The sequence below is a fragment of the Serinus canaria genome, chromosome 1, assembly GCF_022539315.1.
Source record: "Serinus canaria isolate serCan28SL12 chromosome 1, serCan2020, whole genome shotgun sequence".
In the NCBI taxonomy this organism is placed as follows: Eukaryota; Metazoa; Chordata; class Aves; order Passeriformes; family Fringillidae; genus Serinus; species Serinus canaria.
Window position 1 is genome coordinate 5,261,259 of NC_066313.1, and position 19,508 is coordinate 5,280,766.

The 19,508-nt window shown below is 41.3% G+C and overlaps 1 protein-coding gene across 1 annotated transcript; it reads right to left on the bottom strand.

Annotated features, from left to right (window-relative positions):
* Nucleotides 1–36: 36 nt before the first annotated feature.
* PDZK1 (PDZ domain containing 1) lies at nucleotides 37–8,006 on the bottom strand. Its single transcript, XM_009092733.4, has 8 exons — nucleotides 7,789–8,006; nucleotides 6,866–7,106; nucleotides 5,669–5,805; nucleotides 4,267–4,462; nucleotides 3,840–4,036; nucleotides 3,179–3,373; nucleotides 2,114–2,407; nucleotides 37–1,158 (listed from the first exon to the last, which is right to left on the bottom strand). The coding sequence occupies exons 1-8, from the start codon at nucleotides 7,996–7,998 to the stop codon at nucleotides 1,081–1,083; spliced, it is 1,548 nt and encodes a 515-aa protein (XP_009090981.3). The 5' UTR covers nucleotides 7,999–8,006; the 3' UTR covers nucleotides 37–1,080.
* Nucleotides 8,007–19,508: the final 11,502 nt, after the last annotated feature.

Here is a 19,508-nt window from a genome sequence, read left to right on the forward strand (position 1 = left end):
AACTCCATTTCTGTATGTAGTATGTGCTAGTGTATATCACTAGCACCTACTATCCTTAGGACTGGAGATTTGCTTTCTCTTACTGAGTGTCAGCTTTCTTTTCTCTCTCTGCATAAGTGGAACTGAGGCTTTGGGTTCCTCTTTGGTAGAGTTCAGTGTTAAGTCAAAGACCGCTGCCATGTCTTGTTTACATTGTATGTTAGGAATTTTATTCTTGTGACTTAAACTTTTAGGTTCTCATGGTCACTTTCTGAGGCTTTGTTTTGTTATTCTTCTGGAACATAAATTGTAGCTGGTAAGAGTAGGATTTTGAGGGGGGAAAATAACCACTCTAAACAATTTATTTTTGTATTGTCTTTGATGTACAGCAAGGAAGCAAAACGCACAGCAGCAGTATTACAGAACCATTTATGTCACATTCAGGACAACATGGTGGTGATTTGGGATTAGACTCAATTACATACCCTATTCTAATCCACAGCTGTATGCAGAGGAGACAAAATAGTGATTAAACATCTTGAGTTGTGAATTACAAAGATAGCTTAATGTTTCAAGGAAGTTTCTGCAATGTTATCAGGAAAAAGGATCATAATGCACAGACTACTTGGGCTTATGCCATTTCAGAGCAGCTGTACTGCTGTAAGCAAAGATGCCACAGAGATTGAGGTGATGGGCTTGGATTAGGGGGAGAGCTGCCTTTCCTGGGAAATGGGCAGAGATCAATTGCTCTTTATTAAGAGCTTACCCGTAGCAGCCTAAGATGCTTACGAATCTATAAAACATTTCTAGCTTCTGCTGCAGGACATTTAATTATAAAGTTGCAGTTCTTTAAGCCTTTTCAGAAGTGAGAGACTGAGTGCCCATTTCACAAGGCAGAAATTGTGCCAGTGGAGCACAATTGCAGAGTGTTAAATGGATGCAAGTTACACTGAAGTGTTTATTGCAGCAAGAGTTTGCAGTCTTTTATGATTCTGGTACTCCTTGGGACAGCCAAGTTCTGAGAGGTGGAATAGCAGAGAAGAACTGAAGAAAAGATTTGGCAGGTTTCTTTTTTGTTGTTCTTGGCATAGTTTTGTCTCTTCACAGCTTTGTGTCATCACTGTTGTCACTGTCAGCTCTTGTGGAGGCTGCTGATTGGGATGAGGAGGAGGAGTCTGCCTGCAGAGGAGTAACAAAGATGTTGTGATTATTTTCAGTTTGTAAATGTTAAATAGTCTGCACTGTTGCAGACTCCTGTTTTCATCTGCACAAATCACACACTTGTTTAGATGACAGAATAAACCAACAAACACCATTTTTGTTGTTGAAGGGGTTTTTTGGTTAAGTACATTTTTAGAGAATTTTGTTCAATAGAGGGTTTCTATTGTTGAATTCCCATATCTGCACAAATTGAACACAAAAGTAGTGCTGACTTCTGCAAAATGCAGCTTGGGTACTAAGACATTCTTGAAAAAACTTGCAGACAAGGCTAATGAAAAAGAAATGGGAAGCACTATTGATGTTACCTTGTCTGTGTCTTGCATGATCAGAGAGAGAATAAGCATTTTAATATTTAGGGCTGACCACAGAGGGTTAAAAGCGTTTCAAGAAGTAACACCTTCTTGCTTTTCTGACTTTAGTCATGCTTGGATTCTTTCTAGTGTAAAGTAATTTCAAACCAGCACATTGCCTAGAAAATGTCATAACCCATCACTTGCTGTTCCTTCTCCAAAGAGATCAATTTTGAAATATTTCGTGTGGTTTTTACAAACATTTATGTTTTCTGTTTAAGCACTGTTTCTGTTTTATTTAAGCACTTTCCCCTCCACTTCCACAATTGTATTGCCTGTTTCCCATCATTGGGATTACTGTATTTGGATTATCTTGTTCCATAAAATCTCTTGTATATGCGTTCTTTGTGTAATTTAATATCGCATTAAAGATACTCACCTGTATTACGTGTGGGGAAAAGAAGAGTAGTTGTGATAAATAACAGCTTTCTTTTTAATAACTTGCCAAAGTCCAGATTCAAGTTAACAATCCTAGCTCTGGAAAACTTACTACCTGAAAAAAAAGGTGCTTTTCCTATCCCCTGTGTGATCCCTCAGCATCTGCCTAATGCAGGATTACTCACCCTTTCCCTTGGCTCGGGTGAGTTCCTCTTTGGCTCTGGTGGATGGTTTTCTGTGTGAGAAGGAGGCTCGGGAGTGTCTGACTCTGCCATGGAGGCTGTGATGGGAATGTTTTGGCCTTGGAAGTACCTGTAAGCATCTTTGCTGCACACCAGCAGTGTCAGTCTGTCCCCAGTGCTTTGGATCCTTGCCACCACCTTGTCATAGGATTCGCTGGTCACATTCACTCCGTTCACTTCCACCAAGAAGTCGTTGTTTTCCACACCTGCTCTGCCAGCTGCTCCCTGGCTTTGTACCTGCAGAGGGGAGTTCAAAGCAGGATCTTGGCAGAAAGCTTGGAAAGATTTGTGAACAGCTGAGTTACTGCTTTTCTTAGAGGATGGTGAAATAAGCATGGGGAAGGAGAGATTTGTGGGGCAGGAAGGAATTGGGATGGGTAATGGGCCCAGACATAATAAACATGGAACCCATCAGTTTGAGATTTTAGGATGTTTCTTGATCAATTTACATTATAGGAATGTGGCATGGTAGCACCATGCAGACAAGTAGAATAACAGTTTTCTAACTACTTGGAGGTCTCTGTCCAATAACTTCAAAGTTTAGTACAATTCACAAGTCCCTTAGTAATGAGTAGAACCCCTCCTCTCAAAAAGCTGAAGTTACAGATGTAATTTGGAACACAAGGATTTTGGTTTTTACCAGCTGTGGAATTCAGAGAAGGTGGGTAAAATTAGGGCAAAAGTGTCTCTTCTATAATGAACCTGTTCTACAGTAAAAACCAATTCTGTCTAAGATACTAATTTTAGTGTGCCAGACTCATGAATATAAACAAAAAATTATGCAAAAGCGGAATTCTCCTTCCCTCTAGATGTCTAACAGTAAGAAGGAATGTTATCTGGTGCTCATTTTTTATCTTGGGCCAGCAATGTTAGCCTGACTTAAACAATTCTAGCTCTGATCTGAGAATATTGGAAAAGAGACTTGTGGATTTTATTGCTTTTGTTTGCAGGATGGAGGGGAGGAAGCTGCCCAACAGACTACTGGAGCTTCTCCTCATTCATTAGTACCTCAGTGATGAACAATCCAGGTTTGTTCTTGATCATGTTTAAACTGAAGCCAAATCCATTAGGTCCTTTCACCATCTTGCAGACCTTTGGCTTGTGGTTCACTTTCTGCTCAGTGTGCAACTCCACTCTTGCCTCCATTTTAGTTGGGGTTGAATCCTGTGCTTTGTAGTAGTATGAGAAAGGGGAAATTTGAGCCTGAAGAAAGTGAAAAAAATTACATTAAAATAAAAATTTCTGTTGTGACATCTTTTTCAGGCTCTCATGCTCAACATATTTTGTTTGAAACTTTGTTAATGACTCAGACTTTAGCTGCGGTGAAGAATTCTTCCCTATTCTGATTGGAAAACTACAGTGTTGATTTATGCCAGAAGGGAAATTGTTATTTATAAATACACAGTCATGTAGTTCTGAATTTGATGTCTCAACAGCAAACCTTAACTCGTGATGTGTTTGAATTTAGAATTGTTGCAATAGTGTCTATAAAAATCAGGAAAAGGCCAAAGATTTGGGTGTTAAGTGACTTCCTGTACCAGTGCAAGTGGAGTTGCTGGAATACAGGTGTCTCTTAGACATTTCCTGCAAGTTGAAAAAGTGTCAGAGCAGATTGGCTGTTTGACTGTGATCAATTACCAATTCCTAGCAGTGGTCTGCTTTTTCTTACCAGTTTGTACATGCTGTCAGTTTCCTTATCCACCACCAGCAGGGAGGTTCTTTCCCCAGACTGCTTAATTTTTCCCACTACGCTTTCGTGATCCAGCCCATCCACTCGCTCGCCATTGACAGCCACTAAGATGTCATTGTCCTTTAGACCTGCCATGGCTGCTGGGCTTCCAGAATTTACATCTTTGATTACGTGGTCTGAGATAAGAAGGGGAGAAAGATTGCTGTGAAGCCAGAGCTTGGTGAGTTTTTAAGACATTAAAAAGCATGGCAAATGTAAATGAATTGCACTTTGGGTTGAGGCTGTTTTCCCTGAGGATTTCCCCTAGATGGCCAGCAAGAAGCTAAAGAGAGTGAGGGCTGCAAACATCACATAGGAAGAAATGGTACAGCAAATGTCATGGCCTGTGTGTTAACTTGGATCTTACCACCAGTATTTTGTTCCATCCGTAGATAAAATCCATAACCGCTTTTTCCCTTCTGGATCTCAATAAGTCGTGGTTTGAGGGGAAGCAACTTTAGGCTGGCGCTCTCTTTGTTCAGTGCTATCCTCTGGCTTGTGAAATAGCGGTCTGTTTCTTCATTTGAAAGTAGAAACATAACATGATTTTCAGACTTCTTTACCTGTGACAGCACATGTACAGTCTCAGATGTCACCCCTTCAACAGCACATGGGAACTGGGGACATTTGGTGACTGGTGCACTGATACATAGCGGAGTCTGGGTGCTGTTAGTCCAGGCCACGCTACTGTAAATTGATTTTTCTTTTCCCCCCTTCCAGTCAGAAATCCGGACCATGACAAAATCAAGAGTATGTAATGAATGAGGAAATTTTCTATATTTCATACCGTGTTCCTGATGTGTAGGGATTTACCTGTAGGGCCATAGGGGTGGCATACAGTGCTGTAGAATCCAGGGAGCCTGAGCAGATAGTGTTTGGCTATTCTAAGTGTGAAACTCTACAATATAGACTTATCATGCCATCTATACCACTATTTTAGATTACAGTGACATGAGTCAAGTTTCTGTCACTCTTGGTCCTCTTTTGTCTCCCTGTATTACTGATTCTGAGTTGAGGGGTTTTTTTCTGTCCAACCTCTCCAAGTCTGTCTTTCCCTTAGTCCTTTCTATTCTAATGGGTGCTCTTTTTACTCATCTTAACCAGTGTCACTGTGCTGCTGGTGTTGCAGTAGTTCAAAGAAACCCAGGTGTTGCACGATTCCATAGTTAGCCAGTGCCCTGAATGCTGCTGGAATGCTGGAGTCTCATGGCTCTCTGAAATCTCTTCAGCTCCAGCTGCGTTTTAGCAGTGCCAGCAGCCGAAAGCTGGAAGCCTCATTAGCATTGTTCTTTGCAGCCAATTAGTGAAATTACTTGCACTGTACATTTCATGAGTTTTGGACTTTTTCACAGGAGAAAGAGGACTACTGCCTAAAATAATGGAATCTTCCCTGCTACATACTGACTCTATCATCAGAGGCTTCCTTCTTCCCGCCCTGGAAACCACATTTGATGACTTGCTCTCCTGCCATTACCAGCATTTCCAGGACTTCTAGGGAATGGATTTATTTAATAGGGTTCCTGGCAGCAGTAGACTTGTGTGATTTAAAATCCTTTGGCCTGTCTTGGAGGCAATGTTCACATTGCGAGGCAGCTCAAGAGGCTGCTTGATAACAGAGCCAGCGCAGAGGGCTACGCTGATGTGCTGGTGGTACTTGAACAGCAGCTCCCAAGATTTACTGTGAAGTGCTTAAATCAGCCAGCCTGGCCTCCTCAGTAACCCTCATAGGTTGCTGTGAAAGTAGGCCAGAACAGAAGATAAATCAATACCTTTTCCACCACTTCCTCGTGGGTGTCATTTTCCACATTTTTTCCATTGATTTCAATCAGGCGATCGTTATTTTGGACACCAGCCTTTGCAGCTGCTCCTTGTGATGAAAGCTCTACTATGAACAACCCCTTCTGTCCTAAAATAAATGAAAACTCATTACACAGGATAAGTCACTGCAACAGGCCTGAATACAGCAGTTAAGGAAGCTCAGCACTGATGTCCTCTGAGATTCTTGGCCCCTGCTTGCATGAAGATTACAAGAGCACCACAAACCTTCCACACAGACACTCCTCTGTCTCTTACTCTGGCCCGGAAAAATCCCTTCAGTGGTGGAGGGAGATATTTGTTCACTATCTACAGCTCAAAAGAGTGTTTATTTCCCTACCAGGAGTGCAAAGTGGCTGATTAACATAGCTGAAAGGGATTTGATTCCTGTTCCCACCCGCCCTCCTCTCCCCCCATCATTTTGAAGAGAGAAGCTGCTTTTATGTTATTTTATACATTTAATAATTTCCTGTGGTTGGAAGCCTTCTATGTTTGGTCCTTCAATTATATTGCATTCCAAAATACCCTTTAGAGGGCTCTTTAGAGGTGGTGCTTTCCAGAAGACCTCCCTCTTCCGTTAACTGGCATTGGAAAAAAGGCATATATGGAGAAGGTTCAAAATTCTTTTATTTCTAAATGAATTAACTTAAAAATCAGGGAACGTGTTTATTAGCACCTCATGTGCTAATTCCTGAGGTGATTTTGAGGAATGGAACAGGACTTAACATAGGACATGGAGTGTGTACCTAGTGTTTGAGAAGGGACTGTAAATTTGCCTTTGTTAAGTGGACTTAAATAACTAGCAGAAAATAGCTTATTATTTTTCTCTCTCTTTTTTTTTTCATCTGTTTTCCACTGCATGAGAAGCATGGTCCTCAGAAAACCTTGTATTCTATATGCTGTACAGAAATGTTCTGGAGATGGATCTGAACTCATCCTGCTGCTTCTCACTTCCTTTCTGTTAGCAAGAGCAGTTTGTGTGTCCCCACTAGCCCCCATGTGTTAACCGTGGCTCCCTCTGTCCCTGCAGCCAAATATATTTATATATTTATATATTTATATATTTATATATTTATATATTTATATATTATTTATATATTTATATATTTATATTCATATGGATCTCCAGTTTCTTCTCTGCAGGCTCTCACCTTCTGTGCTTTTCAGGGAGAAGCCGTAGCCTGTCTCTTCCTTCACCAGGTAGCAGAGGCGGGGCTGTGGAGCTGCAGTGGCCGTGGATGGTGGGCACTGCTGCCCCTGCTGTTGGCCTGTGGATGTCTTTTGACCCAGCCCTTCCAAGTTCACTCCCTCCTTTTGTGCCTTTTCATAGGATGCGTCATCCAGAACAAGGAGCACAACGGAATTCCCGCTGGTTTTGACCATCTCCACCACCTGTAATGGGCAAGGGGAAATGGAAGCAGTCATTGGAGTGATGGAGCTAAAAGCTTTCCCCAGGAAAAGCTGCACTGTCCACTGCCTTTGTTGTCTCACCCCCTGTTCATGCACTCGGGAGATGCCACCATGATATTTTCTGAAAAATCCTTTTTGCCCAGGATTTTCTCCTGGGAATCTGAGAAGCTTCAGAGAGGAATGAAAACAATAATTACCTGATTGCTGCTCCTGTATTTGCTGCTTTGGAATGTGGCTTGGGCATTGTTTACCACCATGTGAATGTTTGATTGGTTCCATGTGAATTGTCTTTTCTTAATGGCCAGTCACAGCCAGCTGTGTCAGACTCTGAGGAGTCAGTCACGAGCTTTCATTATCATTCTTATTAAACCTTCTGATGTATGTATCCTTTCTCTTTCTTTAGTATAGTTTTAGTACAGCATTCTTTCATATAATCTAATAGCATAAAATAATAAATCAGCCTTCTGAGAACTTGGAGTCAGATTCTCATCTCTCACCTCATCCTGGGGACTCTCACAAACACCACAGGGAGGCATCCCAAAGACATTCCATGCCTGTGGTGAGTAATGAACAATGCAGGGGGATAAAAACTGGAAGAAAAAGCTTCGCTCAGCAGCTGTGGGCCTGGGGCATGGTGTGGATCCCAGAGTGAGCAGATGTGTACCTGTGCATGCTCCTCCTTGTCCACAAAGACACCGTTAACCCTGAGCACTCTGTCTCCATCCTGCAGGCCAGCCCTGTCGGCCGGGCTGTCGCGCGCCACGTTCCGGATGATGTGTCCTGCCGTGTCCTGCTCAACCCGCAGGAAGAAGCCGTACTTCTTCTGGGGCTTCTTGGTCACTGTGCACTCTCTGGGCTGCAGAGCAGAAGTCATCTCTACCAGACAGGATGGAATAAATACCTGTGAGTAAGGACAGGAAGCTTACCTAGTGTATATTCCCTCTAATTACATGACAAGAGTGTTCGCTTCAGAATTCTTAGGGTGGTTTATTTCAGTGTGGAGGTTTGGTTTTTTTTTTTTCTGTTAGTTTTGTTTCTTTGGGAAATCCAGCTGTGCAAAGCTGAATTTAGTTAACAAGGCTATCAAGAAGAAACCAAGCCCATTTCCCTGACCCTCCTTGCTTTTATTTTTGTCACTGTATCTCACGTGAAGTTAAGCAAAATGCAGAATTGAAATAAAAAAAGTCTGCCTGTGAAAACATAGGAAGGATTGAGGAGAGGGTGTAATACCAGGATTTAGTTTTACAGAGGAAATAAAATTTTGGGAAAAGGGAATAGAGTGAAGAAGGATTTTTGCCCTCCCTTTGACACTTGGGGGAGCTCATGTGAGTACTGTCCCCAGTTTTGGTCTCCCCAAGTAATTGCCATATTTGAGCTAGTTTGCAGAGGGAATTTGGTTCTAAAACACTTATTTAAGGAGGCTGAGAGAGCTGGGTTTGTTCAGTCTTGGGAAGAGAAAGTAAAGGGAAGATCTTATTGGTATTTTCCCGCTGCCCAGCTGGATTGTGTGGAGAACACAGCCAGACTCTTCTTGGAAATTAACAGTGGGAGGATGAGAGGGAACAGAACCAGGCTGCAGCACAGCAAGGGAAATTCAACCAGACATCCATAAGGACAGCTTCTCCTCTTGAGGGCAGTCAGATACAACCAGAAGTGCCCAGAGAGGCTGTGAAATCTCTGTCCTTGGAGATACCTGGATTAGGCCCTGAGCAACCTGATCTAAACTGGCCCTGTTTTCTATGGGGCATTGTACCAGGCAATCTCTAAAAGTCCCTTCCTACCTAAACTGCTCTGGGATGTAAAGAAACTGGGGTTTGGGTGAAGCTTTTCACCCAGGAATAGCACATATGGATGGTAAACAACAGGTGGGACCAGGGAACATCTCCCAAGACGTTGTCCTGCCAGAGATCCATGAAGACAGGGGAATGAGACAAATGAAGACAAATTCCTCCAGTTGGAAATTCCAGATAATTAGCAACCTTGGTTATTACTTTACTGGAAAGACTTTTTTTCTTCTGTCTCTTTACTGACAGAAGTCAGTTCTTTAGATCTGCTGGCAGTCAAATCCTTCTGAGAGAGCAGCTTAGTGCAGAGCCAGTGCTGTGGCTACCCATGGAGCAGACTCTTTGCTATGGGAGCTGAAGGTGCAGCATGGATGTGTGGGGTGAGTTTGGCACAGGTGTCACTGGAGCTGGAGAAAACAGGAATTTCAGCTTGCAAGGATGTGCAGCCTGCAGATCATGACTCACTTGTAGTCCATGGTCAGGTGCCTTGAATATTTTTGGGTCTCTGTGTATTGCACTGACATTAACTAATAAAGGGATGAACTTTCCTGTTATTTGAACATGGTTTAGAACACATCAGACTGAATCAATTGCAAGTACAATTCAAAGCAGCTTTTCTTGACAAACACTGGGAGTCTGTGATCATTCTAGAAATTAACATGCAAAACCAGTACTACACAGAGCTGGAGAAACAGTAGGCTTCTATGTGAAAAATAATTTCTTCATATTTAGAAGTGGAAGGAAGGTTACAAAGCACTGCATATGACACCTTTTGATCCATGCAAAATTATTTGTTTTGCAAAAAGGAATTTACAAAGGGAAAAGGGATTAGGAAAAAAGGAATTTCTTACCTCTATGTAGAGCAACCTTCACTGGAGTTCTTTTGCTGCCCCTCCTGTGGCTATACGTATAAGTAAGACTGGACTTTGATTGAGCAAAGGTTGATTTAAAAGATGATTTATTTAACCAAGTTTTACTGGATGTGTGATACCTTGATAGGCTGTCTTGTCCTTGTGGGTAGAAATGCTAATCACATGCATTTCTCATTAGCTTTGTCTTTTGTCCTGCTGATATTATACTCAAAAACTCACTCAAGGAGGTCATCTAAGGCAAGCCTGACCTTTGCTCTGAGCTAGAGCCTTCTTCTGCTCTGAGAAATATCTCAAAGGGAGCAGGTTTGGGTGCTGCTGGATTGACCTGGGCCTGCACCATTTGCTTGCAGGTTAGGAAGATACTGGTTAAAATCTGTACGGCCATTGTTGGATGAAAAAAAAAAAGGACTGTGTCGAGTTAACCTTGACACAGTTAACTTGAGTCAAGGTTAACTTGAGCCACTTTCAGCCCCTTCTTCTACAGGACAGGGGGAGAAAATAGGATGAAAAAGCTTGAAGAATTCCAGATAGGGACCATAACTGGGACAGATGCATTGAAAAAAAAAAAAAGGGTTTGTGATTGAGGGGTGGACCCTGACTGCTGAGGCCATAACACATGTGAAACATGCACTGCAATCAAGCAAACCATGTGGGTAAAATCTCCCTGGAGCAGGTGGAGGGAGGTGTCTGTGATATCAGTATGGTGAGGCACGGCAAACTGGCCACACTGTAGGTGCACTGGCAAAGGCAGTGTGGGCTGCTCTGCCTTGGGAAAAGGAAAGTGCATTTGTGGGATTGGCTTTGCTCAGAGACCCAGGTGCACGTGGTGCAGGAGAAAGTGGAAATCTGCTGTGTACCTCGAGGAGATTTATCCCTGGCAGAAAAGTATCCATTATTTGACTTATATGGTATTGGAAGGAGTACAGCAGGAATCATCTGAATCAACAGAGAATGAACCTCACCAGGAGCCATGTGAGTGCAGTGCTGACCCACCCAAGTGGTTTTGTTGCTTAACAATCCAACGTGGTCCTGTCCTGAGTGACCCCCTTGACAGGAAGGACCAAAGTAATTGACTGTTCTTATGGAAATTTGAGGGAGGGAGGGCATGGAATGGGGGAATAATATCTGTATATAAGTCAAGTGACAAGGTGTAGTGGTTGTAGAGGGTGTGTAAATCTGACTGCTGGATGAAAAGATGGTTTAGGTACACAGTATAAGTTGTGAGTGTTGGTAAGAAGCAGTTTCAGGAAAGATAAATAGATGGAATAAAAAGGTTTGAGTAGGGCACAGAAATGAAGCAAGGTATGAGTGGCACAGAGGATACTTTGGTATCTCAGATCACACATGATATGAATGGGTGGAAGGAGGGGTTGGGATTGTACTGTGCCTGGGAGGAGTTAACTCTCCCCTGGCAGCCCTCGTGGTGCTGTGCTTTACATCTGTGGCTAGGACGGTGTTGATGCTACAACACTTTTTTGGCTGCTGAAGAACACTTCAGCAGCCAAAAAGTGCTGAAAGGGGAAGAAAATGGAAGGGGAGCTTTTCTCCCCTTCACTCCTCCCAGACTACAGGGAGGGGACAGAGTGGTGACAGCTGACCTGAACTGTCCAAAGGGATATTCCATATTCTACACCCTCAGCATTAAAAGCTTGGTAAAAGGAGGAGGAAGGGCAGCTGTTTGTGGTTGTGGTGGTCTTCCCAAGCAGCTGCTGTGCATGTTGAGGTGTAGCTTTCCATGAAGGTAGCTGGAGATCAGCCTGCTGATGGGAACCAGGGAATGAATTCCCATTTTTCTTTACTTCCATGTGCAGCTTTCCTTTCCTCTCCCTATCCTTATCTCAATGCATAAGTCCAGCCTTTCTTTTATTTTGTCCCCATTCAGCAGGAGAGGAGTGAGAGGGAGTCAGGGTGGGTGTTTGGCTGTTGGTTGGGGTCAGCCTGTCACAAAGGCATATTTTATCCATCATCCATGAGCATGTGCAGGATGTACTTATGGGCATGGACTGACATGAGCGTGTTTCTAATGTTTAGAGGTGGAAGCCTTTAAATTTGAGATACCAAGGTAATTACTAAACTGACTGTGTGAACTTCTTGTTAAAAAAGTCTAATTCAATTTTAAAAAGCTTTAAAACTGCTTATTTCTCTCGTTGCCTTGCTGTGGAATTGGATTATTAGAAGTAATACCTGTGTTTTCCCTGGCTGTCTGTTCTGACTGTTTAATTCCAAGGGAAGGTAACAGAAGGGATCATAACCCAAATGTGCTGCAACATGACAGTCATTGATGTTGTAAAATCCTTACTGTAATCCACTTATCCTGAGTGGATTTGCAACCTGTTGTGGCTTGGAGTTGCTCCTTTTGGTACAACTTCAAACCCACAAAGTGAAGTAGGTGAGCCCTGGTGTTTTAAGAACCAGACAAGTCAAACCTGCCCTGTCCTCTGCTTGCAACCTTTTCCACAAGGCAGACAGGCTGGATGATGGAGGACGTCAGAGTGCCTCATTAGCTGAGGTGGGAACTCTACCAGGATCTCAGGTCAGCATACAAGGAAACAGCACTTGATCCAAGATTTGTTTTTTAATTGTAGTGCCACTGCCATAGTCAAGTGGGGTAATTTTGGGTCCCGAGAGGATTTTTCCAAGAAAAAGGTGCTACATGAATGTAAAATGTTAGTGAAGCTCAGAAATTCATAAATTTTACTATCCTTCCACCAGTAGAATGAAAATTATTTGAGAGTTGATCAATGGCAGCTTGTATAAGATCTCCTTTTCTGGCTCTTGAACCTTTTGCAAGAATGTTCTCAAGCAAACTCATACAGCTACAAAAATGAGGAACATTAAAAAAAAGGAGAAGATATCTTACTTTTTAACACCATGAAAAGTGGTAAAATCTGAAAAAACTCTTAATTTGCAATATTCCTATGTTGCAGGAGTTGGAAACGGTGACTTAGGTGGTGTGGTTCTGTTAGCACAGGGACTAGACTTAGGGGGTCTGCTTTCTCCAAATTATGTCCCTGTCCAACTGTAGCCTGGTTGTAGTAATGCATGCGTGAACCTTTGTTTCTAGTGTCATGGTGTTATCCTATGGGATAACATTTACAAAATATTTTCTGTAATTCTTTTTTGTCAAAGCTTTCCTGATGTTTGGTTAGAAAAATTTCTGTGAAACTGATCTGTGTTAGCAAAAATGGTCAGAAATAATGTTTTCTGATAGTTGTAAGTGTTCACATTGTTTCCTCAGTGTGTTGAGTGAATGGAAGGAAGCACCTTTGTTCTTAGTTTTGGTACTTGTTGGGATCTCTGACTTTACTAAATTCACAGGTGAAGTATATCTTTAATGTCTTTAACACAAGAGTAAATTTGCAAAGTTTAGTTGACTAAAAGGTACCTTTTGTTATTAACACCATTTTACAAGGTTTCTAGCCCTAAAATTGAGTGAATATACTTCATATGTTTAGTCCTGAAAATAAAATTGTGCTCAGGTGATCTGTAACACTGCCAGCATTGTTCTATGGACAAAAGGTTTATGTGGCTATTTTGGTGTAAAAATGTTCCTTCTTTGTTATGGTGACTCACTTTCTTGCCTGGGAGCATGTACCTCCCTTAAAAATTGATGTGATGAAGGCTTCTAAATAGTGCTTGTTCACCTATTACTTACTGTAGACATGCTGACCACAGGCTCACTTCTCTCCTTGCAGTGCCATCCTTTTCTTGGGTTCATAACAAAGCAGGTAATGAAAATTCCTGGTCAAATATCTGGAAGCATACTTTTTTTGTTGCTGTATTTAAGCCTTTCACTGCAGCCCTTTCCCTTTGCCCCTTCTTTTGCCTGTGATGGTTTTTCCACTTCAGTTTGGCAGTTGTTGTATAAAGCACTGTGTGATTTGGTAACAGAAATATTTGGTTCACTGAAGTCCTCTGTGCTCATGAAGCAAAGTCCATTTGAGCTACCAAATGAACACTCATCAGTCATCCTGTACAAAGCCAAGTGGTAATTAATTCTCTCTCCTCTGGTGACCACATGCTTCTGACATGGTAAAGAGAGGAAAAAAAGGAAGGGAAGCAAATGGTGCAATCCTACTGGTTTGCAGGATCCCAGAGGAAGGGCAGAATACCCCTCCTTCGAGCATTTTGGGCTTAACATCTTCCTAAAATGTTGGAGAGGGAAAAATATTAATTTGCTGTCCCTGTGTTTGCAGCAAAGAGAGGTTTTCTACCCCTGGACCTATCAGCAAGGAACTACATTGGCAGTCCTCTTGCCCCAGGCTTTGCTCTTTGTGCTTTAAATATTGAATTGTCTTCCCTAGTGCCCTTTTTACTGGAGACTATAAACTCTGAACAATGCTTTCTTCTCTAGAATGTTCTGTATTGATCATGAATTTGGGCTTTTAGGTGCACAGTTTACTGCTGAGTTAACTATGAGTTCCTCCTTTGCCTCATGTCAGACTGAAATCAGTGTTAAAAACCTGGAAATTTCTGTTTGCCTTAAAAAGGAGGACTTATGCAAGCAAAGTAGACTTTTTTGGTGGATTTGTTGTATTAAATGGCAGTTCACAGTGGATATATTCACATGCATGCACAGCAATCAGGCTGTGTGCAGCACTGCTTGGCTAACTGGAGCTGATATTGGTGAGATTAATGCTGCTTGAATGGAAATGCCTTTGGAATTCTCCTCTTCCCTCAGGCCCTGGTACCTTGAGAAGATTTTTCTTTCCAGCTCATCACATTGGACATTTTCTGGATGTGTATTTCTTCAGTTTTGCCTTTCATTTGCTGAATCATTTGGTATTCTTTGGACATGCAGGATGCTGAGACATAAAAAATAATGTCATAAATTTGCAAGTCTGGCTTTTCCCATCCAGCTCATGGGTTTTTCTTTTTACTACAGTATGTACCCTTATAAAATGTTTTTTTTTTTCCTCTTGACCTATGAAAGAGAAGTGTAAGTTACTTACCTTCTCTGTTGCATGTGCATTTCTTGCCCTTTGGAGACAGGTTTCTGAATTTGACAGCAGACTGTGCTCCTTTTCTTTTAAGCTTTTGAAGTGTAGAGATAATAACCATGTCTAATTCACTATTTTCCTCAAGGACTACGATGCAAAGGTGCTTATACAATTACCAGAGGAAGCACCTACCCTTGCTCCAGACATACAGCTCAGTAAGACAGGAAGCATCCAGGCCTCAGGCATCGATTTCTCCTTCTCTTTCTCTTCCCTTCTTCCATTCCTCTTCCTGCTCCCTGTGTCCCATCTCGTCCCACTCCACCCCCAAGTCTGTAATCCTTCAGGGAAATGCCCCTAATTTCTGCATTAACCTGTCTGTAGTAGTCAGTGTTTAGTTTCACTTTGCCAGTAAAGACTCCATTCTGAAATCTCATTACCCTAAGATCAGGCTGAACTGATATTTGGAGTGCCTGGGTGCTTTAGCCTCAGCTAATTAGTACCTAACTTTTGCATCAAATTTCTCTTTGGGTGCACTCACTCTTGCAGCAAGAAGGATTCAAATTGGACTAGCATTAATTTACCTTTCTGTCTGAGACCAGTGACCATAATGGAAAAAAATCTGAATGTAGCCTTGAAGGCAAAGAGAAATACAAACTTCCTGTAGGTTTCCATCTTCTTGGTTGCTGTGTATTGGCTTTTGTGTTGGGAGAACTATTGTGTTCTGCTCTGATGAAGCTTTTGTGATGCTTATAGAACTTTTAATAGAAACGTGAGGGTGGATAATGCCTGGTCTTTATTAGTTCTTGTCACTTTGTGGCTTTGAAAGGCTTGTTATCTGTTATCACAAAAAGGAAATGGCTACTGCTATGTTTGGCACTGCAGAAATGCAGAATGCAGCCCTTTTCCTGTGTAACTATTGAAAACCATTATTATAAGCTTTGGGAGTGATATAAATCTAGACCCTATTTGAACCCAAGATTAATAAATTAAAAAAAATAGTATAACATTAAATTATTTTAATATAGTGTAAAAGCCAGTAGAATTTGTATGAGCTTATATTTATTCTTTTAAAATTCCCTCCAAATAAGCAAGAGGGAAACCATGCCTAAGTACTAAGGACAGGATAAATCTCAACAAAATGCATACCTGGAAATAAGGTTGGTTTGATTGTAAGAGTAAAACTGGTTTTGGTGACAGCAGAACTTATGCCTCTGATTTAACTGGAAGATGACACAAACTTCCTAGAAAATACCCACCTACATCTTAGCCTTCTGCCAGCCTTGAAAGTCACTCTGATCATCCTGACATGACTATATCTAGGTCTAAAAATGTTCCTAAATGTGCCTGAAATGCTGAACTGGATTGACAGCTGCAGCTAGTGGAACATGCCTTTTCAAGAAGTAAAGACCACAGAAGGAAAAACAAGAGATCCCATTATCCACAACTGGAGCTGGTTCCTTGGCAGGTCATCCAGCAGAAGAAGAATTTACAGATCTCTGTCACTGGGGAAGCCAGAATAAGCCTGAATGCAAATCCTGTGTGTGGCAGTAAATTCAGGGTTTGAGTCCTTATAGCCAGTGACAAGATCCCAAGAAGGTAAGCAGTAAATAATTTATTCTGCTGTCTTGTGTGGGTTTTTTTTTTTATTTTTTCCCTTGGTTTTCATTTGTCTGGGCACATGAGATTCCCAGCAGAGTTCTTTAATGATTTCCTAAACTTAAACCAAAACTTCTCACTGAGTCAGATTTTCTCATGATAATGGTTGCATTTTAAGCTGTTGCACGACTTAACTATTAGATGTTTTTTAAAGCTCACTGTGTCCTTTTGAAAAAGAGAATTATAGAGTAGGAACCCTCCTGTAATAAAAGGAAAAAAGTAGCTAGTGCACACTCAGAGTGCATTTATATTAAGTAAGGTAATTGAAAATGAAGGATGTTGTCATTCTCTTAAACTCTCCTAGGGTTACTTTAGTGAGTGGCAATAATCTGTTATTTTAGTTTGAGGGCTTGATCACTTGGCTGTGTCACTCTGTTGTTCCACTATAATACTGTGAAGTTCTATATTTAATTTAGCTAATAGTGCAGTCCTAATTTCTCAAGGTTTGCATACTTTTTATCTGATTGACATAATAATTTTGTTATATTGGTTTAAAAAGTGGTGCATCATTTGACTAAATGGTATCCTGTTTTAATTCAATATGGAACTCTTGGGTTTTGATGTTAATTTTTTAATTTTTAAATTTTATTTTTCTATCTTAAAATTGACGGCCCATCTGTCATTTCTAGAAGCCAATGTATAAGATATGTTTTAATGAAGTGGTACTCTAGAAAAGCAAACCCAGAGAACTAAGTCTGAATCTAAAAAAGTGCCTTTTGTCATCACTGAGTTGTTTGGATATGCATTTTTCCCATGATGGTTCATTTTTTTTAAACAAAGTAGGATAAAAATATCAGGATTTCAATAGCTACATTTTATCACTATTTAATCTTTTGATTTAAAATAAACACAGAGAACTCAAACCATGTATTTTTTTCCCTCCTCTTTCAAGAGGAGTTTGGTTTCTGAAGCAGGATACATGTAGGATACACGAGGACAGTGGAGAACACACTGTCTGATCCTCTATGTTTTTCCTAGTCCTGACTGCTTTGCAATCCTGTAATGAAATTTGTTAACTGTGGTATTGAATCTGATGGATTCACCAAAGCTGGGCTGTCTGAGGAGGTCTCACTTCCTGAAAACAAATGGGCACATATGTGGATTTACTCATCAAGAGAAACTTTGCTATTTTGATATTTACTTGTTTTTGATGGTTGAAATAGGAGATTTCCCCCCGCTCTTTTAAACCCTCAGCACATTGTGTTCCTGTGCTACTCGGCTCCAATGGTGTTGAGAATGTGTGTGCAGCTCACAGTGCTGGCTTTGAGCCTCCCAAGGCTTTTCTCAGATGAAAAGGTTGTTCACTACCCTGTTTTTTGAGGGAACAGCCTCAGAGACATGTCCAGTGCTGTTTGCTGGTGTGTATAAATTCAGAGGCTTCTCTGAGGAGGCTGAGTAACTGGGATTACACTGCACTGAGAGAACCAGTGCTGAATGGCCTTTGAGTGCACTGCTTGCTCTGCAGGAGAAGGGATTGCTTGGGATTGCCATGAGATGTGAGAGAGTGGAAGGAGCAGAGAAAAAAGCACCTTGCTTTGCTCTCAGATTTGTGCATGCTTTGTGAATGGCTGCTGCTTGTGTCTGAGGTCTCAACCTTTTATGTCTTCTTAAGGAAGTTTGGAAGCAACTCTGGAAGTGAATGTTTTCCTGCACAGAGAGTTTACCTTTTCAGTAAGCAGGTCTGGGACATTCAACTGCTTTTTGTTAGTAGTAAGGGTTTGGATTGCTTCAATGACTTGCAGAGGCTGTGGGCTGGCAGCTCCCATTACCCCCTTCCATGAACCACTGGGCTCTGTGCACATCTGGAGCTGTTAAAAGAGCAACTGAACTCATGCTTGTTTCCTGCAGTCTGAAACTGAAACGTCTTCTGAGTCTTTTAAGAGTCTGAAAGTCACTGGGGCATCAGGGAAGTCTGAGCCAAGCTGCCCTTAATTAATAAAAGCCAGCAAAATCTCCTGGTCCTGGGTAGCTGACCCATAACTGAAAGTCTGACACCAGAGAGTGCAATGTGGACCCTTTTAGAGCACCAACAGAGAGCTGAAAAATAAGTGAAAAGTGCATAGAATGGTTAAAATAACACAGAAACCAACCAGACATTTAACTACTTGCAAGCACAGCCTACACAGGAATTTCTATGCAGTATAGAAAAGTGCAGATAAATGCTTGTTTGTAATTTTTAATCCCATTTAATGTCCTCTCCTGCCAACAAGATCAGGGCATACCCAAAATAACTGATTTAACTCACACCAGCACACAGGACACAAGCACACAGCTTAAAAGGACCAGGCAATGTGGAACAACCAGAAATCTTTCCATGGCTAAGGTGAGAGGGGAAAAAAAAAATCAATCCCACAGCAAACAAACACTTTCTTTTGATTTTTAGTTTCCCATTGAATCACAGAACCTCTCAAGCCATCTACCCATCTGGAAAAGGGAGGCCAAGAAAACCACTCATGTTTTCTCCTTTTCAGCAGTGTACCAAGTTCCACTTGCTGATCTGACTCTTAAAGATGTTTCTAAAAGACAGCTTTGTTTTTCTAGGAAAAAGAAAAATCTATGTTTTGAAGTAAAGAAAGAAGCTCTCCTGCCTCTTAATACTAGTCTGAAACAGGAGGATGTTGTGGTAAGCATTATTCTTTTTTCTTTCTGAATTTCTCTAGTTTTTCGCTGATGCTCACATCAGAATTCTCCAACTTAAAGTAATTTAGAATTTCTTAAGTTATAGTAATAAGATTTTTTTTTCATCATTGAAAAAGAGATGGGGCATGTTTTTCTATATATTCATACTGGTGGCAGTCTGACTCTTACCTCTGCTAGACAGATAATTTGATACAGGTGCTCTCTTGAGGAGGAGAAATAATTACAAAGGAGTTTTGCTGGCTTTTGGCTTTTTTCCAGTCCAGTTTAGGAGTTCTTGGTGTGGCCAGGAGGTGCTGCCTGGCTTCTGGGAAAGAAAGAACATATTTTGCAATAAGCTTCTATTGAGGTATGATGTATTTCAGTCTTTTGTTTTCTCTATGCTCAATTTTGCCCAGAGAGCTGGGAGGTGAAACCTGATCCCAAAAGAGAACTATTTTGAGCCAATCAGTATTTTTAGATTATCTTTCAATGGAGCAACTCAACATTTGATAA

Coding starts and splice junctions, on each gene's coding strand:
- PDZK1 (XM_009092733.4), bottom strand. CDS start 7,998: ATGACTTCTGCTCTGCAGCCCAGAGAGTGCACAGTGACCAAGAAGCCC. Junction 5,806..6,865: donor CTCCCTGAAAAGCACAGAAG/GTGAGAGCCTGC, acceptor CATTTATTTTAG/GACAGAAGGGGTTGTTCATA. Junction 4,037..4,266: donor GATGGAACAAAATACTGGTG/GTAAGATCCAAG, acceptor TTCTTATCTCAG/ACCACGTAATCAAAGATGTA.